At 38.3% G+C, this 25,960-nt stretch overlaps 1 protein-coding gene across 2 annotated transcripts in view; it reads left to right on the forward strand.

The window, feature by feature from the left end:
* The window catches only part of AATF (apoptosis antagonizing transcription factor), an 88,684-nt gene that overhangs the window by 39,723 nt on the left and 23,001 nt on the right, over positions 1-25,960 (forward strand). Inside the window, exons 9-10 of one of the 2 annotated variants that reach the window (XM_036340340.1) lie at positions 18,095-18,162; positions 19,991-20,071. In XM_036340340.1, the coding sequence (XP_036196233.1) occupies positions 18,095-18,162; positions 19,991-20,071 (149 nt within the window). The remainder of the gene's footprint in view (positions 1-18,094; positions 18,163-19,990; positions 20,072-25,960) is intronic. The other variant, XR_004972814.1, reaches the window with a different exon arrangement.

A 25,960-nucleotide genomic window follows, 5' to 3' on the forward strand; every position in this document is an offset into this window, starting at 1 on the left:
TACCTGTGTTCAGAGTAGTATTTCCTTTTAAGTTTTACTTTAAAATGTTGCTATTATTTGAAATGTGTTTCTTAAAAGTTTAGTAAAACTTATTACATATAGGCCTTACTGGCGATTTTAGAGAAGACATTCAAATGAAGTACATAAATTTGAAAATTGCAATTCTGGTTAAAGATATAGCAGAGAATCAGTCAAGTTTTTTGAGGTATAGTAAAGGTGTTAAAAAACAAAACGAACTAAATACTAATGTCCAAGTAAACCCCAGTTTTAATAATTACAAGATTATTTTGCAACCATATGTACAAATTTTGAGCTATATTCTGCTTTCTAAGCTGCCATTGTCCGTCTGTCAATGTTTAGCCCCAAATACGACATCAGTATTGGCATTTATTTGCTAGTGTAGGCTCACTATTATGGAGGATGCACAGACAAGAGGCCAAAAGCCACATTTTAAATGCAAGGTCTGACCGAAATTTCATGAAAGCAGCATCAAGGGAAGGTACACATGAATGACCCTCATTTCTTTCAGTTTCCTTGCTTTAATAAACATCAGAGCATGATTTCAGTATTACTACTTCATTTAACAAAGGTAAAACCTCAGAACAGAGACTAAAACAGTACACTTTACGAGCCAGCTGGGAAAGAGATAAGAATTGGCTTAGAACTATTGAAGAAACATTTTAAACACAAATGGTCATGGGAGTTTACTAAGCAAACATATGGCCAAAATTGTCTTTTCTATACTAATAAGCACAATGTCAGCTGGCTGACTGTAAATTAAGCCCAGGATTCCAGCAGCATTTTATAATTTGGCACTTCTCAAGAAATGGGGCACACTACCAGTTCACTAAGTAGTCATGGTGTCTTCTTATTAAATCATATTCAATGTATAGCTTCTTTAAAGTAAATTATAGGGACAAGTTTTAGCATAGAAAGGGGAAGTTTATAAGCATCTTATAAAGGGATGTGTATTGTGGATGTAGACTAGAACATAATTGCTTTAAAGTTAGATAGCATCCTTGAAGGCCATCAAGTCCAAACTAAAAGACAGTTTTGTCTTTTTACAAATGAGCCTAGAGAAGATAAATGACTAGTGTAGGATCACTCCACTTAGTGAGTTAGGACATTAAAGCCCAGGTGTTCTTGCTCCCAGTTTGATTTTCTTTCCAGAACATGATGCTGCCTTTTGACCTGACATGTATAAAAATCCACATGAGAGTTTCCTTTTCAGATTAATATCTGTTTAGGAAATTAGAGATCCAGTGTATCCATTTGCACTCTGACAAGTCACATGTATCACTTTTGTGCAATTATGAAATTCATTCAATTAACATTTATTATACCAGATGCTAGGCTTATAAAGACTAATAAGACAAAATCAATGCCCAAGGAATTTGTGTCATCTAACAATAGTAAGGTACTCTGCAATTTTGTGTAGTCATATAGCTCCTCTTTAAGAGTATGGCTTTATTAAAATTTAAGTGGAGAAGATAAGTGGTGAAAGAGAGCAATCAGGTCCTTGATATAAAAACATACATCCAGTTCTCTAGTGTTGTATTATCACAAATATGGTTCAAACATTTATTAGCATACTGGTATTTCTCTCAACATACACCTGATCTAATTCCTAAAGTCATTTTTTCATAGCCTGTAAAGGTCTCTAAGAGATGCTATTAGATATAAACTTGGGTTAATATAAATTCTCTATTTTTCAAGAATATAGTCACTGGTAGAAGCCAGATTGAGATATCCACTGAAACTTATTTCAGGTTAGAAAAGACTTCCAGTTTTTGAGGGTTCGTTTGCTATGGCCTGCTTTTTGTGTATCTCCGAAATTTTTTATGCTAAAGGAGAAGAAAAGCCTTCAAATTTCTTTCTTCCTTCCATTAATTCATTCAACAAATATTTGGGTACCTATTATGTGTTTATTGAGTGACTACTATTCTAAGCTGTGCTGTTTAATGCAGTAGCCACTAGCCACATGTAGCTATTTAAATTGAATTAAAATAAAATAAGTTAAAATTTCAGCTCTTGACTCAGTTATACTAGCCACATTTCAAGTGCTAAGTAGCCACATGTGCAAGTAGTGGCTACTGTATTAGACGGTGCAAACAGAATATTTCCATCATCACAGAAGTTTCTATTGGAGCTGTGTTAGGGGCTAGAACAAAGCAAAGTCATGTCCTCATGAGCTTTATCTAGCTTACAAATAGGGTGAAATTGGGGAATACGTTGTGACACTGCAGTAGAAAATGATAAAACTGGCCCTAGCTGGTTTGGCTTGGTGAATAGAGCATCAGCCTTCGGACTGAAGGGTCCCAGGTTCAATTCCACTCAAGGGCACATACCCGGGTTGTGGCCCCTATCCCTAATGTGGGCCTGATCCTCAAATGGGGGGCATGTAGGAGGCGGCCGATCGATGATTCTTTCTCATTATTGACGTTTCTATCTCTCTCTCTTTCCCTCTTCTTCCTCTCTGAAATCAATAAAAATATTTTTTTAAAAAAGAAAAAGAAAATGATAAAACTGAGTATAGGTAAAGGAAGTACTAGAGCAGTGGTTCTCAACCTGTGGGTCGCAACCCCTTTGGTGGTCGAACAACCCTTTCACAGGGGTCACCTAAGACCATCCTGCATATCAGATATTTACATTATGATTCATAACAGTAGCAACATTACAGTTATGAAGTAGCAACGAAAATAATTTTATGGTTGGGTCACAACATGAGGAACTGTATTTAAAGGACCAGAAGGTTGAGAACCACTGTACTAAAGTAAAGATGGGATGGTTACTGTTTTTACATAGGACAGTGGTCGGCAAACTCATTAATCAACAGAGCCAAATATCAACAGTACAACGATTGAAATTTCTTTTGAGAGCCAAATTTTTTAAACTTAAACTATATAGGTAGGTACATTGTTATTAACTTAATTAGGGTACTCCTAAGTCTTAGGAAGAGCCACACTCAAGGGGCCAAAGAGCCACATGTGGCTCGCAAGCCGCAGTTTGCCAATCACAGAGTTAGGCATATAGATCAATGGAATACAATTGAGACTCCAGAAATAAACCCTTATTTTTATGGTCAATTGATTTTCGACAGAGGTGCCAAAGCAATTCAGTGGAGGAAAGAATAGTCTTTTCAACAGATAATGCTAAGTCAACTTGATATCCACACACTAAAGAATGAAATTAGAGCCCTCCTGTATACCTACACAAAAATTAACTCGTAATGGATCATATACCTAAATATAAGAGCTAAAACTATAAAACTTTGAGAAGAAAAAATAGGAGTAAATCTATATGACCTTGGAGTAGGCAGTGGCTTCTTAGATGTTACAACAAAAGCACAGTGACAAAAAGCACACACACAACAGATAAATTTGGATTTCATTGAAATAAACTTTTGTTCTGAAAAGTTATCATTAGGAAAGTGAAAAGACCCATTAAATGGAAGAAAATATTTGCAAATCATATATCTGATAAGGGACTGGTATTTAGAATATATAGAGAACTCTTACAACTCAATAATAAAAGACAAATAGTCCAAAAAAACGGCAAAGAATCTGAATAAACATTTTTCCAAAAATATATTTAAATGATCAATAAGTTCAGGAAAAGCTGCTCAGTATTGTTAGTCTTTAGAAAAATGCAAATAATCAAAATCACAGTGAATACAACTTTACACCACTAGGACAGCTATGGTCAAAAAGAAATATTAACAAGTGTTGGGGAGGATATGGAGAATTGGGAACTTTCTTACTTGATAGTGGGAATGTAATTTGGTATAGCCTCTTTGGAAAACAGTTTGGCAGTTCCTCAAACATTAAACATAGATTACCATCTGATTCAGCAATTCCACTCTTAGGTGTATACCCAAGGGAAATGAAAGCCTATATTCACACAAAAACTTGCATGTGAATATTTGCAACATTATTCATAATAGCCACAAAGGAAACAACCCAAATGTACCTCAACTGATAATTGAATAAACAAAACATGGGGTATCCATACAATAGAATATTATCCTATATAATAAAAGCCTAATATGCAAATTGTCCCCTTGGGCGGTCCTTTGACCAGGAGACCAGGAGTTCGACCCCTTGCTATGACTTGCGCTGACCACCAGGGGGCGGTGCGGAACATGGCTGGCGTCGGCGACATGATGCTGGCAGCAGGCAGCAGTGGAGGTGCTGCTGGTCCTGATGGGCCCTAGGAGAGCGGGAGCCCGGTGGGATGGTGGAGCAGGTGAGCAGGCGGCGCCAGGCCAAGGTGGGTGCGAGTGGGGCCCGATTGCCCTGCTGATCACCCTGCAGACGGTGACCAGTGTGGCGGGAGGGGCAGGGCTGCTACCTGGATCCCAGGTGCTGAGGGAGCCAGGGGGAGGGAAGGGAGGCGACCCCAATCGATTGCCCCGCAGGTGGGATGGTGGAGCAGGTGAGGGGGCAGCGGGTGATGTTGGGGGTGATATGGAGGGTAACAGCTAATGGGTAATAGGTTTCTTTTGGGAGTGATGAGAATATTCTAAAATTGATTGTAGTGATGGTTACACAACTCTGAATATACAAAACCTTGAATCATGCGATTTAAATAGGTGAGTTGCATGGTATGTGAATGATATCTAAATAAAGTTGTTGTGGTTTTGTTTGTTTTAAAGAAGAGAGTGACCTACTATGTTAAATGTTGCGGACAGATCATATAAGATAAGTACTGAGAATTGACCATTCATTTTAGTAACGTGGCAGTCATTGGTGACCTTGACAAAAACTGTTTTGGTAGAGTGATAGAATGGGTTAAAAAAAAAAAGAATGGAGCACTAACTGGTTTGGCTCAGTGGATAGAGCGTCAGCCTGCGGACTGAAGGGTCCCAGGTTCGATTCCAGTCAAGGGCATGTACCTTGGTTGTGGGCACGTCCCCAGTAGGGAGTGTGCAGGAGGCAGCTGATCGATGTTTCTCTCTCATCGATGTTTTTAACTCTCTATCCCTCTCCCTTCCTCTCTGTAAAAAATCAATAAAATATATTTTCAAAAAAAAGAATGGAAAGAGAGAAATTGGAGACAGTGTGTCAGCAGCTCTCGATCAGATTTGCTATAAGGGAATAGAGAAAATGGGGCAGCAGATGGAAGGGCAAGCGTAGGATCGGGAGAGTTTTTTTGTTTTGTTAAGATAGAATTTGTATTTTGTATGCTGTTTATATGCTGATGGAAATGATGGAGTAGAGAGGGATAAATGGATATCTCAGGAAAGAGGTGAGAATTGCTAGTGAGTAGACAAAGTAGAGAGGGGGTGGACTGACAGACAGTTCACCCATAGATATTGGAGGGAAGGCAGAGTATATGGATAAAATTGCAAGTAGATAAGGGATGGGAGCATATGGAAGTTCTCATCTGAATCTGAGTGCTTTTATTTTATTTTACTTTATTTTAATTTTATTTTATGAATTTAAGAGGCTAAGAGTGAGAAGTGGCAAAATTTGAGAGAAGAGAGGGTGTGGCAAAGTCACTTGAGAGGATGGGAGAATGAGTGGATAAGGAACTGTAGTGAAATTGTCAGGTAGCACTTACCACAAAAGGTAGTGCTAACGAATTTAAAGTGAGACCAGTTCACATGATCTTGGCCTTTTCTTTAGCCAGTTCAGTTGTGTGGATGCACGTTCTGAGATTTAAGATGGTTAGGGTTTTGCCAAGGAAGTACAGGTACATAATCCTTTGTGCAATTCTAAAATTTAAAAAGTTCTAAAAACTCTGTTTTTTGTTTGTTTTAGTTTGGCAAACCATTGTGGCAATATCTGATCTGAGTGGTCATGAAGCTATATAAACCTGTAAGGCTTTATTTATCCCACTTAGTTGGAATAGTCAAGTATTCTGCTATAGAAATATTAATATGTTTCACTTTGGGACACTGCCCCAGGCCCTGCTGGGGCATTTATGGTGTATCCTAAAAATTCTGAATTCCAAGACACATGGATCCCTAAGGGATTGTGGATCTGTATGACAAAAGGACTGCCTGCAAGGGAGTTAAGGATGTATACCAGGAGTGATTATCCTGATGAACTGAGTTTGCATCCACCTCAGGAGGGAAATGAGCACATGAGGAGAGGAGCAGTGTTGCTGAAAAGGTAGCAGGATCAATGCGTTATTGATCCTGGTTGGACTGAAGAATTATTGGAGTCTGAATGCTAGAGGGAGAATGCTAGAAAGACAGGTTGAGGTTTGTTTCAGCTGGATTTTTAGTCCTCAAAAGGGACATAATTACAGAATATAAGTTAGTACTACCCTTTCGGTTTCTTTCTTGTGAATCCTTTTTAGTTAAATTGTCTCTAGTTCTGAGTGACTTCTTCTTTATTCTTTTAATACAAATGATGTATTGTATGGTGCCATTAAAAGAAACATTGCCAAAGAATGCCCAGAAAGTCTTTGTACGAGCTGGTGTCCCAAAGAATATGTAACCCTTCTGCCCACTTTTGTTTTAGACAGAAGAAGAAAAAAGATACACACCAGGACATCTGTCTGCTGACGAGGGGACAGAATACTGGAAATGGAGCTATTGGAAATTCTAAAAAGTAGCACTTTCTGTATATTCTTACTTTTGGTATGGATTGGAAAGAATGGCTTAATGCAATCACTTAGTCTTTGTAAAATTCATTTTAGTTGTAGGAAAAAGAAACAAGAAGCAAATTGGCAAATAGAAATTCCTTAGCATTTGCGTTGCCCAATTCTTACTCTTTTTTTTTTCTTATCCTATCTTTAAACATCAGATCCTAATACTGATAGTGATTTACCTACAGTTCTAGTTAATAATTAGACCTTGGGAGCATTCTGTCATGCCTGATGGAATATATGGGATCTGATGAGAAAGTTTTCTGTTTTGACTAATAAATTTTAACCCAAATGGCCAAGCCTAGTGAAATATTATAGCCTTTGAAATATTTTAGGACTTGTGCTGAGAAAACAGTGTTACTTTATTCAGTGAATGAATTTATTTATCATCCTTTCCAAACCACATGCCTTAGCTCTAGCTTTGGGGTCGGGGGGATGGGGAGGGGCTGAATCAGACACTGGAAAAACTAATCAAATCCTTAAAGACCAAGGGCAGTGAGGCAGTTAGGCTGACTTTTTCAATGGTAGCCTCTAGCTATACATTTTCTTATTTTAGTAACCAAAGGTGGGTTATTTGTAACTTCAGTATTAAGATACATTTGGATTTTACTCTCACATCTCGATTTCCCTCCATTTTTCCCTATATCATTTTTCTTGTAATTATTGTATTTGCCATTGCAGGAGTTGGATGCTTTTCATCCTTGATCACAAGATCTAGAAGACTGCTCGCTATCCCTTTCATTTTAGAAATATTGTTGAGTAATCACTATGTGAAAGGTAGTATGCAGAGTACTATGGGAGGTAAGAATTTGAGTCAGACTATACCCTGCCCTCAAGAAGTTTACAGCCAAGCAAAAGAGATGACATAAACATAAACAACCAGAAGGCTTGGTGAGGGGATTTTGAAGAATTCAGAAGAAGGAGAAATTAATAACAGTTTGGCAGAATTAGAGAATGTTGCAGGGAGGAGGAGATGGTATTTGATCTAGGTCTTCAAAGAAGGATAGATAGCATTTTAGATAGGATGAGATTGAGAGGGAGGGCCTCTGGGTGGAGGGAACTTGTGATCAGAGTATGAAGGAGGTCATGGAAAGGGAATAGCTATTAGTTGTTCAAATAGAAGTGATAATGGAGATGATCACTTTTGTTCCAATTTATCATGGTCTAGTTTGGAAAAGTCCTGCAAATAATAGCATATTTTTTAAGTATTGACTTACTATTTTTGTATTTTCTTCTTTTCATTCTGCTTTTCCTTCATTTCACATTTTATTTTTTATCTACTATTAAAAATCAGTAGAAAGGAAAAATAGAATTATTGTGCTTGTTCATTGTTAGCAGCTGTAGTGATTTAGCTAAGGAAGGTGTTGAGTTTTTTTGGTTTTTGTTTGTCCTAAATGGGATTTTGGAATTACAAGTATTATTATCTGGTGCTGAAAATATTTCTATTTATCAAATACTTACATTTTGTTAAATGCTTTACTTTTATCATTGTTTAAAATCCCAAATCAACTTGATGAGGTACAATTACTGCTACTTTATAGATGAGGAAACTGAGTCCCAGAAGTGCAATAACTTGTCCCAAATCACACAGCTAGTAGGGGGCATAGCTGGAATTCAAAACCCAGATATGTCAGACTCCAAAACCACGGCATTATTCTGACTCGTTGGCAGATATTTACAGTTATATTGAACTGTGCAGCACACATGCGCATGCAATTGAAAGCTCTTATCTAGAAGCATTAGATCTTAGGAAATGGGAGATGGAAACCTGTGACTGTGATTTGACAGACCTATTTCATAGATAAAATATATTTAAATAGAAAACACTATATTGAAATTGATGCAGATCTTTATATTACAAAAATGTCATGACACCTTTCTTGTAGTAAAAGGACCAACTCAAGAGATACCACAGAAAGGGCCAGGGTATGAGGGGTGGTTAGAGGAAGCAAAACCGAATGAACTTTTTCCTTTGGGAAATGAGACCCAAGAGGGAGGATAGATCTACATTATTTTAACAGTAAAAGAATGAGAAATGTTTTAATATCTTTTCATTCAGTTGCATTAAATAGGTTTTTTTAAAATATATTTTTATTGATTTCAGATAGGAAGGGGAAGGGAGAGAGAGATAGAAACATCAATGAAGAGAGAATCATTGATTGTCTGCCTCCTGCACGCCCCACACTGGGGATTGAGCCTGCAACCCAGGCATGTGCCCATGACTAGAATCGAATTTGGGACCCTTCATTCCACAGGCTGATGCTCTATCCACTGAGCCACGCAGGCTGGGCAGTTTTTTGTTTTTTAATCCTCACCTAAGAATATGGTTTTATTGATTTTGGAGCGAGGGAGAATGGGAAGAGAGAGAGAGAAACATTGATTGGTTTCCTCCGGTGCGCACCCCGAATGGAGATCAAACCCGCAACCTTTTAGTGTATGGACTACGCTCCCACTGAGCCACCTGGCCAGGGCTATTTTTGTTTTTTAAATTCAGGTACTCTTGAGATGGTTAAATTAAAAAAGGTAATTCTCACCCATTTAAAACAAACCACCTAGTTCTCTAGGTCTTACGCAAGATCCTTTAGAAGGAGAATATTGTTTGGGAGGAAGAATTGCTGATAATAGTAATGATAAAAACAAGTAGGTTCCTCAGTTGTTTAGGTGGATAGTTGTACTCTGGATTAGAATCAGGGTATTATATAATATAATCCTTTTGTTTAAAAACAGTGACAAGGAGTGTGTGTGTGTGTGTGTGTGTCTGTGTGTAATAAATATTTTATCTTTTTCCCCCAGAAATAATTTTCCCCCTGTGTGTGTGTGTGTATTTTATTACATTTTTATTGATTTTAGAGAGAGAGTGAGAGACAGACAGAAACATCAGTGATGAGAGAGAATCATCTATTGGTTTCCTCCTGCACACCTCACACTGGGGATTGAGCTCACATATGCCTCTACCAGGAATCAAATCATGACCTGGTCCATAGGTCAGTGCTCAACTACTGAGCCACCCCAGCTGGGGCCCTCTATGTATATATTAACTGAGCTCCTTCAATGGGCCAATGCAGGGGATAGAATGATGAGCACAGTCAGATACACTCTCTGCTCTCTGTGAAGCATACAGTCAGCTAGTGGAGGAAGTAGACGTTAATCAACTAATTCACTAATAAAATGTAAATTAAGTACAACAAAAACACAGTGTGTATGTGTGTGGAGAGATGCATGTAAGAAAGGTTTCCCTGAGGAAGAGATGATTAAGCTGAAATTTAACGAATGAGTAGAGAAAGAGTAGGATATAAGCAGGTAAATGGTTAGGGATGCATGTTCCAGGCAGTGCATATACACAGAGGGCTCTGTGGTGGGAGTGAGCCTGGGAGCATTTCAGGTATAGAGCAAACACTGGTGGGACTGGAGTGTGGAGGTGGAAGGCTAGGCTGGAGAGGTAGATAAAGGGCCAGACTATGTTGGGCCTTTACGCTGTAATAAGAATTTTATCTTCTGGGATATTTACATTTTTAAAATATTACTCTGATATAATGAGGAGAGCAAAATGGAAGAGGGGAAAGAGTACATTTTGCTAAGGAAATTATACTAACACAGGTGAAATCATGTCTGTTTTATTCTTCATTATTTTCCTAGTGTGCTTAATAAGTATTTATGGAATAAATGAAGAAAATAATAGCCTGCCCGGCTGGTGTGGTTCAGTGGTTTGAGTGTCGACCTATGAATCAGGAGATCATGGTTTGATTCTCAATCAGGGCACATACCCAGGTTGCGGGCTTGATCCCCAGTGTGGGGTGTGCAGGAGGCAGCCAATCAATGATTCTCTGTCATCATTGATATTTCTCTCTCTCTCCCTCTCCCTTCCCTCTCTGAAATCAATAAAAATATATATTTTTAAAAAGAAAATAATAGCCTCTATTAGGGTATAGGCATTGGAGATAGAGAAAAATGGACAAATTCCTGAATTAGTGGATCATGTATATAAGACTTGGAGATAGATTAGGTATCAAGCGTAAGGAAAAGGAATTCCAGGGATAACTCTTAGGTCATTGAAGCCTTGAGAATAAAATGAAACTCGGGGAAAGCATATGGAGTGAAAAGAAAAAAAGCTTGGAACTGACTCTTAAGGAATGTTAGCATTTAATGTTTGAATGTGGAGTAAAGCAAAGGAGGTGCCTCAAAGATTCTAAGAAAAGTGTTTTAGGAAGGTGAGAATGTCTAGTGTCACTTGCTGCTTCAAGAAATCTGGTAAGATGAGTAATGACAGATGTCCTTTAGATATGGATATCTGGAATTCTTGGCATACGTTGTTTTAGTAGAATTATAGAGGTAGAATATCCTAACAGTATAGAGTTGGTTGAGGAATGAATAGGCAATGTAGAAAGGAAACAGAAAAAAGTTACCCAAGAGGAGTGGAATCATTTTGTGACAATTTTATACTATAGTCATGTACAGTAATTCCTTCCCAGATATTTGAAATTATAGTATATGTGGATTTATTTTTTGTACACTTCAAATATAGTATATAGAAATTGCATGTGACTCCTTTTGGGGATAATTTGAAAGACTGGAGAGCTGAGAACAACAACAACAAAATTGATGATAAAGTAGAAGGCAGAGCAGAAATAGATACATTTTCACTAAGAATTCTTAAGGGAACTAGAGAGGAAGCTGAGGGAAGAGTAGATCCAGGCCTTATGAGTCTGCTTTTTGTTATCTCTCAATGACAGAGGGACAGAAACACATGTAAGAGGCTTTGACTTCACTTTTTTCATATGCTCTCTATGTGTTGGGGAGAGAGTTTGAGAAATCCTGACTCAGCAAGGCTAAGTAAGTTAAATAGAGGGTTGCCTCAAGCTTTTTTCCATATCATGCATCTGTGAGCCAGGGAAGCCTGAGAGGTAGGAATCAATAATTATGGGTCACAAATTCAGAGAGGCAGGGAATATGTAGCCATATAAACAAGTGCTTTAAAAATTACTTGGGTTTTAGACAAGAGTGCCAAAACAATTCAAAGAATAGTCTTTCAGCAAATGGTACAATTGGATATCCACATGCAAAAGAATGAGATTGGACCCCTACCTCACACCATGCACAGAAGTTAACTCAAAATGGATTATAGATCTATATATAAGAGCTAAACCTATAAAATGCTTAGAAGAAAACATAGGCATAAATCTTTATAACCTTGGTTAGGCAGTGGTGTCTTAGATAGAACACCAGAAGTCCAAATGACAAATGAAAAAAATTGGACTACATCAAAATTGAAATTACTGGAGATGATGCCATCAAGAAAGGTGAAAGACAATCCACAGAATGGGAGTTGATAAGAGACTGATATCTAGAATATATAAAGTACTCTTACAACTCAAGAATAAAAAGACAACCTAAAATTAATTAAAGAATTAATTTTAAAAGCATCTGAATAGACATTTCTTCAAAGAAGATATACAAATGGCCAGTAAACACAGGAAGATACTCAACCTCATTAGCCATCAGGGAAATGCAAATCAAAACCATGGAAAGATGAGATAATACTTTACACTCACTTGGATGGCTATCATCAAAAAGATAATAACAAGCGCTGGCAAGGATATAGAAAAATTGGACCTCTCAAACATTGCTGGGAACATTAAGTCATGCAGCTCCTTTGCAAAAACAGTTAGGCAGTTCCTCAAAATTTTAAACATAGAGTAACTGTATGACCTAGCAATTTCATCCTAAGTATAGAGAAATGAAAGCATATATTTGCACAAAAATTTGTAATGACTGTTTATAGCAGTTATATATATATATATGCCTAATATGCAAATTGTCCCTTTGGCAGTTCAACTGGGAGACAGGGAGTTTGATCTCTCACTATGACGAGCGCTGACCACCAGGGGGTGGCATGGAATGAAGAAAGGCCCCAGCAGGCAGCCAGAAGGCCCCAATTGGCCCTGATTGCTGACCAGGCCTAGGGACCCTACTCATGCATGAATTTCGTGGACCAGGCCTCTAGTTATTCATAATAGTCATAAAACGGAAACAACTAAAATGTCCTTCAATGGATGAATGGTTAAACAAAATATGGTGTATCCATACAATGGAATATTATTCAGCCATAAAAAGGAATGACGTACTGACACATGCTACAATATGGATGAACCTTTAAAACATGTTAAGTGAAAGAAGCCAGTCATAAAAGGCCATATATTGTATGATCCCATTTATATGAAATTAGGGGCCCAGTGCATGAATTCTTGCACCTTGAAAGGTACTGTGGGCTGTGAGGCTGCGGTGGGCACAGGGGCAGGTCTCCACCCATTCTCTGTGCCCCTGCACGGCCCCTCCCACCGTGGTCCCTGGTCCCCTGTCAGCCAGCAGCCCAACTCCCTCCACTACTGCTCCCACGTGCTGACAGTGCCAGCCCCGCTTGCACCTGCTGATGACGCGGAGCGAGTGGGACCAGCGCCAGCAGTGGGTGTGAGCGGTGGCTGCTGTCCTGATCGCCCCTCAGGAGCAGGGGGAGGTGGAGAAGCCCTTGGGCGATCAGGGCCAGCTGCTGCCACTTGCACCCACTGACGGTGCCAAGTGATCAGGACCGGTGTCAGGTGCCGGCAGTGGGTACGAGGGGCAGCTCCGATGCCGGCTGTGGGTGCGAGCGGGGCCATCACTGGCAGCAGGTGCGACATGCACCAGGCCTCTAGTATAAAATATCCTATTACTTTCCCCCTCCTTCTGTCTTTTCATCAGAGACCTTCCTCCAGAGGTCCCTGGACTTTGTTCTTTCTGGAATGGCTGCTCCCGGGGCCACTGTCATTTGTGGTCTTGCCTTAGCTTCTTTCCTGAGTTAGACCTATTTCTGAACATCTTACTCTTTTTCTTTCTTGCTGTATGCTCTCATTTTACTGAAGCACAACTTCCTGTGAAAGGAGTCTGTGGAAAGTAAATTGTTGAGGCCCTGCATGTGTGAAAATGTCTTATGTAACTCTCATACTTGGTTAACACTTTGGCTGTGTATGGAATTTGAAGTTGAAAGTCATTTTCCTTAGAATTTTTAAGGCATTGCTCAGCTGTCCTCTGGTATCTGCTATTGCTATTGAGATGTCTAATCCTATTTAGATTTTCATTCCTTAAATGACTATATAATTTATTGTCAAAACTAGGACACTTAAGGTGCTTGCCTTGAAAGAATATTAGGATAGCAGCATAACCGGGACTCTCCGGGGTAAACTGGGACATGCAGTCACCTTCTTTAATATGTGACCTGTTTTTCTCTAGTCATTTAGGATCTTCTCTTTGCTTCTTGTGTTCCACATTTCATGATGATATGTCTTGGGAAAATCTTTTTTCATTCATTGTACTAGATCTTTGTAGGTTCATTCCTGTCCTTCGATTTTGGGAAATTTTCATTGTTTCTTAAATAATGTTCTCCCAGCCTTTGTTAGTCAGATGTTTGACATTCTGGATTGTCTTCCAGATTTTTTTTTTCTCACAAATAAGCAAGGGGGATATTATTTTTTCACCTCTTGGTTTTGTATCTGAAAGATCTTTGTATATTTACCTTCCAGTCATTCTATTGAAATTGAATTTTTTTCTGTTTGTGTTTAATTTCTTGTTTTACATTTTTTCTCAGCATCCTGTTCTTATAGAAGTGTATTCCCCCCCCCCCCCCCCATTGCTTTCTTGAGTCCCTTTTTTTTCTGTTTGTTTTGGTCTATGTCTGAGGCTTTCTTCAGATGCTGATGATCCTTACCTGTCTCTTCATATTTAAGAGGAAGGCATTCAAAAGTATCTTGAAAACTGACCATAGCTTTTTTGGCTTCTTTATAATTGTGCTGTGAACTCACCTCGTTTGACTGGAATATTCTCAAATGTCAGAACTAGGACATTTTATTTTCTGGGGAGGGAGAACATGGATCAGCCCTGCAGTCTCTCCAGAAAAGACTCCTCCTCTGCTCTGCTGCCTAGATGGTTTAATGTGTGGGTGCTAGCATTCTGTGCCTAGGGAAGGAAGCTGAAGGGCCCAGAGAGAAGCACAGTGTCTTTCCCTTGTGCCTCATCCCAGCCTTCAGTGCCTCCTGTTTCTCTGTCTGGCGCTTCTGTGGCTCAATTTTTCCAGAGAATCAAACTTCCTTACCCCCCCTTAACCCCGCACCCTCTCCAGTGAGAGGAAGTGGTGAGGGGGTAATGGACAGGACCCAGTAGTTCTGCCCCCTCCCCTTCTCCACCTTTCATGGTAACTGCCACTCCAAGAGCTCATCTTCCCAAGGCTTCTGTGGGTCTAATTAGCTCCACCCCCACCTTATTCCCTCTGGGCACTTGAGTGATAACTTCCTTTTACTCCTCCATCTCCTGACTGTCTTTGAAAAATTTATGAAAATCTGCTCTCATTAGCTCTTCCTTTCTCTTCTTTCTTGTGGGTTAATACATTTATTTTATTCCTCTACTGTCTTTTAGAGGCTTGAGAAGGGAGAAGAAATAAACTAATGTGTTCAATCTGCCATTTTTAACTGATTCTGGCATACATTTTTCTAGGGAGAGTATTATAAATGCTGATTAGATGCTGCATAGTACTAGCAATGCTATTCCTCATGTATGTTGTTATGGGTTAAATAGGCTTCTGTGGGCTGACCTGGAAACCTAACGCTATCTATGATTTTCCCCTAGAACTCTAGAAACAATCCAGCTTTTCTGAGTTGACTCTCTGGAGGAATTATAACAGGCTAGAACAAAAATATTTCACACATCGCTCCATTTCCCAAGTCACATAGAAAATTACAAATATTGTGTCATCGTCAAAATTAAAAGCTCCAATAACTGTAACCAAAACCTGAATTTTAATGGAAAAGTTTGTTCATAAAGTTCAGCTTATAATAATTGAACTGAGAAGCAAAATTGAATTCTTCAGCAATATCCCTAAAGCTTCATTTTTTTTCTGCAACTTTTCTGAAAGCAGTTTTTCTAATTAAATTTAAACCCAGTGATAGTGATAGCTGTGGGAAATAGTAATAGCCATGGGAATAGTTTACTTGTATTTTCTTGCTACCTTTTTATTACTACTATACAGACAACAGGATCTTTTGAAATATTGGATTGAATAAACTAGACAGCCAGATAGACCAAGAAAACCATCTTCCTAATCACGAATGACTGAGAATAGCCATGCAAAGCACTTGGGTGGTGTAAATGCAAACCAGCATATGTAAAGTACCCAGAGTGCTGGAAAGTAAACACTGCACCAACCTGGTGTTTGGATTGCAGAGGCCACTGCAAGTGTAATGGATCCACTGCAGTTGTGCGGCTCCTATTTTCAGCCTCCGGGAAGGACATATGGGGCTTTCTTCTAGAGGATCACCCCTTTTGTGCTGGGGCAGCCTTCCATGAGCACTTACTCCCAGTGGCCATGACAGCCCCAGTCTCAAGGGATCAGAGCTGATTAGGAAAACCAGGAACGGTTGTAATTTCTTATGTGGCTGGAACAAGGTAAGGGCAGTGAAATGCAGTCATTCCATCTCTGCTTTATTTCTCTCTCTCTCTTCTTCTTTATCTAAAAAAAAAAATTTTTTTTATTACTAACCTCTCCCTCTTTTCCCTCCCAACCTTGCTTTTGACAGCATATTGACTAGGGACCAGAAGCCCATTTTTGCTTAGCCTTAAGGGCAGCTGTTTACAGAGTAGCAGTGTTACAGAGGTTTACTGTGTCGTATGTCTGTGTAACACTGGATTTGGATCTTGTATTTAGCTGCCAGAAGTGACTGTGATGAAGTAGGAGAGATAAACTGATAGATTGGCTGCCAGAAAGGTGTTGGGAATCAATCAGATAAACAGGGTAGAGAAATAGCTTGCTGTTTTCTAGTGATAATAAACCAGTGGCCTCTGGTCCCCGCATTTTAAACATAATTGCTATAGTAATAGTGTCTAAAATAAGCAAATGAGAAAACATCACAGGCAGTTCTTTAATTGCAATTGAGATATCCTTTTCCCTTTTACAATAAAGATTCATCTTATATGGAAATTAATATTTTTATAAATTTGTTTTATTTCTTCCAGTGCCTACTTACACAAATGAAAATGAGAGCATGAACTACTTTCATAGGAGTTTATTCCTCCTTCTCTATCCTCCCACCATCTTCAGTTATTTAACTTGGTGAAATATCTGTATTGCTGCCATGCCTTACCTATTAAGCAATTACTTATTATTGTGAAGAAACAAGTTTTATAGTCAAACTAGTATTATTGACAGATGATTAGCAAGAGCTAGTTTATTTTGGTGTCTCCCCTTAGATTTCTCTTGGAAGATTTTTGGAATTTTAATCTCTGTTCCCATTCCCCTGCATACTTACAGCACTTATATAGGAGAGATGATATGCAGTTTTATTATTGTAATTTAAAATTCTCCTCTTTTAATGTTTACCTTTTAAATCCATTGCTTCTCTTTACCTAGGACTTTTAAGACCCAGTGCAAATGGTTAGATCTGTGTGAAAGATACAGATTTATACTCTGATTGCATGCAGTGGACTACCCAGGATTAAGAGGAGAGTAGAAGAGTAGGCTAGAGTTCCTATGGAGTTAATTGTATAGGATGAGAGACTGGTTTTCTGTGTTGTATTTGTAATGCGCACATGTCTTTTTTTAGGTTCTCTCTTAAAATTATTGTGGTTGTGAATGTGTTGGTGTCATATATGGTTAATTCACTTAATAGTTAGCAGGGTAGAGTACTAGCTATGGAAAGCAAGAGAATGAAGTCCACACCTTTAATTATCCTATATAATAAAAGGCTAATATGCAAATTGTCCCCTCAACCAGGAGTTTGACCAGGGGGTGCGGCCCCGCCCTGATAGTCCCCCCACCCTGATTGGGGGTGGGGCTGGCCCACCAATCACCCACAGCCCCTCCACCCCGATCGGGGGTGGGGCAGGCCTGCCAACTTTCCCCGTCCTCTCCCTCTGGCTGGCCCAGCCCGATCAGCCCCGGGGCCGGCCGGCCGGCCAGATCGCACCTGTGCATGAATTCATGCACCGGGCCTCTAGTATATAATAAAGGCTTTTGCCTGAGGAAGACCTTCCTGACTGCTGGAGATTATAGGTCAGAAGTTAACTATGTACCATGAACCTGTTCGTGAGAAGCTGATGCATCTTCCTTTTTGCCACATAGCCCTTCCCACCTGACCTTTTAAAGATTCTCCATTGATATCGATGAGGTGGACAAAACTAATCATAAAAACAATGAAGGGGATGTTGCAGATTCATTGATCCATTTGAAATGAACTGCAGTACAATAAGTCTTCCAAATGGACTTCTGTTCTCAGCTACTGCTCTAGCCACCTTTTTAAGGATATATAAATATGAAAGGGTTAATGGGAATTCAGTCATGCTCTTGCCATTGGGTTGTCCCTTATTTATTGTAGTTTTAGAGATGTTGTTATGCCATTCAAAACTCCTACAGTGTCCTTTTAAAGTTAGTTGGTGCTGGGAGAAATAAATAAACCAGTTGCTTTATTTTTTCCCCTAGCTCCTTCGAGAACTCATAGAACGGAAGACCAGCTCATTGGATCCTAATGATCAGGTGGCCATGGGAAGGTAATTTAGATATGGCTTTCTATTTATGCAAGCAGCCTACATAATAGTTTCTTCCTTTGATTTCCTTTAATTCTGCCTCCAAGGTAATGATTGGCCCTATGATTATAGAAGTTGAGTAAGACTATAAGAGCTAGAAAGACAAAGTGATGGAAACCCTAATTGTTTACCCTACATTCCCTTAGGTGCAGTTGGAATAAGAGAATATAAATACATGTTTGTTCTAGGGTTTTTCAAAATCCTTCTTATGCTCTGTGCTCTCTGGTTTGGATTGTGACTGTATCTGTATCAATCTCTGACCAGTGGATAAAAAGAAACCCCAAATGTGTGCTCTCAGCTGTCAGATGTGGCACTGCCTACAACAGGTTCCTTGCTCGTAGTTGAATTTGCTTTGTTAGAGTCTGCCCTAATTTAGACCTCCACCCCTCAGTAAAAGCTTCAGCACAATTAGAAATGGAACGTGGCAGCATTACCCAGATGTCAGGGGAGAATGCAAAGTAGTGAAGGAAGGCTCTTGTGTGTGTGCTTCATCCTGTGGTTGGAAAATAAAAAGGGCATTTAGAGTGCTACCTAATGAATAGTGTACATTTAAATAGCCATGAGCCATAATTTGCAAAAGCCTGAAAGGAAACAAAAGCTGCAAGTGCCAGAGTAGATTCTTTGCAGAGAAACATTTGAAGAATGCAAAGAAAAATTTGTGTTGACGAAATAATTTTGAGTAAAACATTATTTGAATTTTAGGATAGAATGTTGTTGGTATTTTGTGTCTCCCTGGAATGTTACAGAGAGCTGTTCACTATAAATTTAATGTGATAGCATAAATTGTATTTAAGTGGTGATTATATTGTACATTTATCTCACTTTACAATAAAATAGATTATGGTAATTAAGATTATATTAAGATTACAGTAATTGGATTTCCCTATTCCCCCCCCCCCATGTTGAATTTTCATTGTATAAATCAGGTAAGATGACGAGCTTCTACTGTTTCTCCTTCTTCATTTTTCCCCATTTGTTCATATGAGCAATTTATGAAGATTTTTTTAGCCCGGTATCTTTTATTTGAAAAATTAATTCCTTTTCATCTAAAATGATTGTAGAAAACGTAAATCTTGTTTGGATCCTGACTCAAACAAACTAACTGTAAAATTGAGACAATCTGGAACATTTGAAGACTGACTGAATATTTGATAGTAAGGAATTATTGTTAACTGTTTTTAGGTGTGACAGTGGTATTGAGATTATACTGGGGAGAGGGGAGGAGAGCCCTTACCTTTTAGCAGCACATTCTGAAATATCACAGATTAAATAAAAAATAGTAAAGTTACTGTAAAGCTGGTATCAGTAGTGGATAATTATTTTAAAAATTAGCAAAAAATGGAAAGCACAAGAAAAAGCAGTTGGGTATTAACAAAGGCAAAATTAGATTTAAAGAATCCATGTGTTTAAACTACACAGGATTTGCAATATTAGTAATAGAACTTGCTGCACAGCTAAAACATTAAAAGCAAACCCAAGCAGCTGTACTCAATTTGATGGGTTTTTCTACAGACTGATAGATTTATTTAGTGCTTGTCACAGCAGCTCCAAATACTAAGGAGCATTGTTAACCAAATTTGCTGTAGAATTTCCCAGCTGCCATTTGTTTTTTTACCATTGCACAAATCTTCTTCAATTGATTAGTCACTTTGGCCCCAGACTATCTTGAGGAACTTCATGTAGGTTGATGATTTCTTTCTGCAGGGTTGTTAGTGGGAAAAATTCCAATTTGTCAATACGTATAACTATTTCTGTTAGTGATGATGCATAACATTGCTTGTGAATTTCCCAGGCAGTGGCTTGCAATCCAGAAGTTACGAAGCAAAATCCACAAGAAAGTAGATAGGAAAGCCAGCAAAGGACGGAAACTTCGGTGAGTTACTTTTCAGAAAAAATTTGAACATATTTGTTAATACCTCTCTTCTCTTGCATTTTGCCTATTATGTCATTTTACTATTTCTTCTGGTGATTCTGTTTTTAAGGATCAGAAAAATAACAAACAATATTTGAGACTTTTTCTGACCCAGTTTTCCTTACTCTAAAATGGAAATAATGGTCTTAGGATTTTTTTTGTTCTACTCTTGTAAATGGGTAGGTTATGTAATATCTGCATTTCTCTGAAGGAGAAATAAGAAAACAAGGCAAGATAGTTGAAATGTCTTAGTTTAAAAAAGTGATTTCTGTAGAATGCTATAAAATTTTTGTTTTGGAGTTTTATTTAGAATAGGATTATATTGGTTCATTTCATGATGCTATACATGTACACACTATGCTAAAAAGTTATAATTAAAGATTCCAGAGAATGTTAACAATGTGCTTAAATGAGATGAGAAGTATAACTTTTATGAGAAAACCAAGAAATTTCTGACTATAGGAAAACTCTCAACCCTCTGATTTCTTTAAGGTGTCTTATAAATATGCAGAGAAAAAAAGGAATGAGAATAGGAGTGTTTTAAATCTATGCTTTTAGATTTAGATTCCTTGTAACTATATGTATTACATTGTATCATTCACACAAAGAAACTACTTGTAATTCAGGTGCACATTGAAAAAAATTCTTAAACTCATTGTGTTAGGATAGTTTTAGGCAGGTGGCTAATCCCACATCCTTATTAGAGCCTGCCTGTCATTAAATTCCCTTTGGACAAATATGGATCTCTCTTATTTTTAAATACCTTCAGGGAAGCAGATTTCACAACTACTTTAATGAACCTGTTTGAGTGTTTAACAGAACTTCTCAGGAAATGCTTATTTTTCGATAGATTTGCAGAAATTACCTTTTTTCACGTGTTGAAATTTCCAAATCTTCATAGTTCCCCAGGTTCGTTTTTAGAGTAGTGGTTAAGAGCATGTACTCGAGAGCCAAACTGCCAGAATTTAAATTCCAGCTTTGACATTGACTAGTAGTTACTTTGGGCAAAACCTTAAACTCTCTGTGCTGGTGCCTTCATCTGTAAAATGGGGGTGATACTAGTACTGGATTGTAGGATTGCTATGAGGATTAAGAGAGTAAGTTTATTTGCTACTCTTAGAACAGTGTCAGGTACATAGTATAAATATTTGTTGCCATTATTACCATTATTATTATTGCTATTATTACTCCAAGACCGGGTCTGTCTCCTGCCCTAGTGTTCATGTACTTGCTGGTTCACATGCATGCACCTTTTGTACATGTCTCTTCTATACACGCCACCCATGTACGGACTTGAAAAAGAAAGTTACTAATAGTACTGTATAATTGGCCAAGCTTATTCTTTAATTTTGAGATCAGATTTTCCTCCAGTATTGTGCTTTAAAAATTATAGCTATATGAGACAATACATGTTCTCTAGAGAGACAAGCCCAAGATTTCAAATTAGAAGACTTGGGTTCAAATCCTGGCTCTGTCTGGCTATATAATTTTGCTTGTTCTTTCTTCTCTGTGCCTCACTTTCTCACTTATTAAGTGGAGATAATAATCTCTACTTTAAAGATTTGGTTTGACATTACTTTGGTTGTAAGCCTTCCCCAACTCCATCAGGTTATTCTCCTCTCTGTTGTCTCATAATATCTTATAGTGTATTAAATGCCTAGTTTGTGGGCGGATCTGTTTTCCCCATTGCACCATGAGCTTAAATATAAAGGCCATGTCCATATTAGTTAAAAGTTTTTAGGTTGCAAATAAAGGAAACCTATTTAAACTAAAACAAAAAACAACAAGATTTGGTTTGAGGATTAAAATAATGTATAAATGTCTGGTACATAGTAAGCATTCGAAAGTGTTAGTTTTTTGTTGTTGTTTCTCTTGTGTGTATCTATTGGCATTACTGTTGCAAATATATGCTCTTCAAAAGAATTGAGAGAGGAAAATAATGCCTTTTCTACATATTTTACTGTTATAAATTTTAAACTATTGGGACAAGTAGCTATAGTTGTGTGCCTCTTGAGAGCAAGAATTATGCTGCTTTATCCTTTAAGACAATTCCAACCTTATTATCTGCTATAGTGCCTTATAGACATTAGTCAGCCAGAAAATGTTTTTGGATGATTATGACAGTAAAATGAACATGCTCATCAGGTAATGAGAAATGGTAGGAAGTCTAAACATAACACAGATTAAGAAACCTGGATGAGTGTTGGAGAAGTGAGCATGGCAAACACCTCAGGAGAGCTATGGGTCTGTTGTTTTCCAAATCAAAATGAATTTATCGCCCTAGCTGGTTTGGCTCAATGGATAGAGTGTTGGCCTGAGGACTGAAGGGTTCTGGGTTTGATTCCAGCCAAGGGCATATGCCCGGGTTGCGGGCTCGGTCCCAAGTGGGGGCCGTGCAGGAGGCAGCCAATCAATGATTCCCTCTCATCATTGATATTTCTGTCTCTCCCTCTCCCTTCATCTCTGAAATCAATTTAAAAAAAGAAATATATTTTAAAAAATGAATTTATCAGAGTTGTTATTTATTAGGTTAAAAATTTTAGAAAAAAAAGGGTTTTGTTTTAATAGCAACTGCTTTTCTTATATTTATTAAACCTCATTAAACTGTTCATCAGAGGTATGTGTTACTAATATATTTCTGTGTTTGTAGCATTTTGATAGTGATTGAGATTATAAATCTCCATAAATCCAGAGGCATTTGACATCTTATTCTGACAACAGGCAAGCAGGAGATAGACATTCTGCTCAAACAGGACTAAACATAAAAAGATAAGAAGTGATTTTTTAAAAGATAAGGAAGGTTTCTTCTGAAGTTCTAGGAGCCATATTAGGAGCTGGATAAGACCCATTCTGCCCTCGAGGGGCATGTAGTCCGGAGACATGGCAGACAATTAGCCAGTAAGTGATGCTGTGTGGGAAGTGCTATGGTAGAGATCATCCTGGTACAGGGGTTACCTGACTCACTCTGGGGGAACGCAGACTGCTCAGAGAGACTTCCTGTAAGGTTCAGCATCCACACTTCACACTGAGCTGTCTAGGAACAGTTAGCCAGTGAAAAGCCAAAAAGAATAACGTTTGCAAAAATGTGTCTTGAGAGTATGCATGGCCATGTGGGGAACTGCAATTACTTTGTTTTGGGAGAGACCTAAAGTGAATAAGAAATGCGTAGTGAGTGCTTGATCATAGCCAGTTGAAGAAACTTGGACTTGATTCTGTAGACTATAGTGCATCATTTAGGACTTTGGGCAGAGGGATGTTATCACATTTCAGTTGCATTTTAGAAAGATGAAAGGAGATGAGGAAAGTGAGAAGGTTAGAGTTGACTCTCAAGAGTTTTCAGAGGGAAGCTGGAAGAAGAAATCGATTTTTTGTCTTTGAGGGAGGGAGTAGATTCAGTTTTTTAAGATGCTGAATTTAACACAACCTTGAGAAATCCAGGTGCAATGTGGGGTCCCTAGATTGGATCCTAGAAAAGAGAAAGGACATTGGAGTAAACATGGGTGAAATTTGAGTAAGATATGTAATTTAGTTGATAGTATTATACCAGTGTTAATTTCCTGATTTTGACAATTACACTATGTTTAGGTAAATTATTAACATTAGAGGAAGTTGGGTGAAGTTAAACATGAATCTCTACTATATGTTTGCAGCTTTTCTATAAGTCTAAAATTATTGCAAAAAGAAAAGTAATGAATGTGGTCCTGTGTTTTGGTTTTTCAGTTTTGTCATCTGTGTTCACCTGGCTCTCGACCATAAACGTGAGGGATGTGGGCAGAATCAGAGAATGATCTTTACTAATAGTATTAGTGATAACTAACATTTATGAAACTCTCACAGTTGGGCCCTGCAGAGATAGAAAAAGCACAGGCTGTGATGCTAAACTGTCTAGGTTTGAAATCTGACTCTTCCACTGACTGGCCTTGCGACCTGGGGCATGTAACTTTATATCTCTGAGCTGCAATTTCCTCATCTATGAGGAATGAAAAGTCACATCTCATAGGTTGTTGTGCAGGTTAAATTAGCTAATTCATGTAAAGTGGTCAAAGAAAACAACTTACCCAGCATTACAGAGCTAGTTTGTAGCAAACAGGGATTTGAGCTAATTGGTCTGATTCCAGAGCCCATGCATATAACCTCTGGATGTTGAATTGTTTCTTTGGCAGGACCAAGTGGCCACAGCAGGCGCCAGAATGACAGCTGGGCTACATTAGCATTCTGCCCTGAAAGATTAAACCAAGTGGCCCAAGCTAGATGAGAATATTATGAATACTTCCTTAAATTAGACCTCAACTAGCTATCATCATTGATACTAGGTTCTACCATTGAGCAAGTTTTGCGCTTTGTTTGTGATAGGGTTGCAAAGATAAGACTTCCAGAAATGTTATAACAACAATGAACATTACTCTGTGGAAATATTAGTTGAAATATAGCAGGTCAGTGGCATCAGCCTGGTCAGACTGAGCATGGCACCTTGCTGGTTGGATACTGGAAAATAATTTACAAAAAAGAAGAATATTTTGGTCTGGCCGCAGTGGCTCAGTTGGTTGAGCATTGTCCTGTGCACCAAAAGGTTGCATATTTGATTCCCAGTCAGGGCACATACCTGGGTTGAGGGTTTGATTCCTGGTTGAGGAGCATATGGAAGGCTCACGGTGTTTCTCTCACATTAATGTGTCTCTCTCCTCCCTCCCCCCCCCCTTCCTCTCTCTAAGCATCTCCTTGGATGAGGATTAAAAAATGTATATATTTTGATTTTTAGAAATAATTATAACATAACTATTGATTATCAGTATTTTACACAGCAGCATATATAAGTGGATTTGACTGTGATTTAATCAGAATCTGTAATGTAAATGAATTAGATTTTCAGGTCTTTAATAATGAGATGTCTACTGTGTTTGTCTCTATTCTTCTGCACAGAATTACATTTATCTTTTCTTAGTATGATTGGTAAAAGGCGTTTTAATACTAAAACATGCATTCATCCTCAGCAGTACTGAGAGTAGATGAAATGCATTGCTTTAAGTACACATTACTAAATGTCTTTAATCTGATTACTTCTTAAAGCTTGTCTTTCATCATGCAGTTAATAGTTATTGAATATATTTTATTACAGTGTAAAGGTATTCCACAGAGCAGTGCCATCCAATAAAAATATGTATTATAGCCCTAGCCAGTTTGGCTCAGTGAATAGAGGTCAGCCTATGGACCAAAGGGCTCTGGTTCGATTCCAATCAAGGGCACGTACCTCGGTTGCAAATTCCTCACTGGCCTGCACCATGCTAGTGGGGAGGGAGGAAGGTGTGCAGGAGGCAACCAATCGATGTGTTTCTCTCACATCGATATTCCTCTGTCTTTCCCTCTCTCTCCCACTCTCTCTAGAAATCAATGGAAAAATATCCTCAGGTGAAGATTAAAAATTAAAAGAAAAACACACACACACACACACACACACACACACACACACACACACACACACATTATGTGTTACATATGTAATTTTAAATGTTCTAGCAGCCACATTGAAAAACTAAAAAGAAACAGTGTATCTTAGATTTACAGCACATCTCAGTTCAGATAAACCACACTTTAAGTGCTCAGTAGCCATAGGTGGCCAGTGGCTACTGGACTAGACAATACAACTAGGGAGTATAGTTCATAGTCTTTGTCCAGAAAGTGGATTATTGTCTTTGGACACAGCCAAGAATAGTATTCATTTTTAGATGGACACCAAAGTTTGGTGAAACCTAAGGTATTAAAATATATCTATTAACAGTATTTATGTTTTATACTTATATAAAAAGGTTAGGTAAATACAGGTATCCCCCAGAAAATATGTACACTCTTTAA

The sequence above is a fragment of the Myotis myotis genome, unplaced genomic scaffold, assembly GCF_014108235.1.
Source record: "Myotis myotis isolate mMyoMyo1 unplaced genomic scaffold, mMyoMyo1.p scaffold_m19_p_17, whole genome shotgun sequence".
Taxonomy (NCBI): Eukaryota; Metazoa; Chordata; class Mammalia; order Chiroptera; family Vespertilionidae; genus Myotis; species Myotis myotis.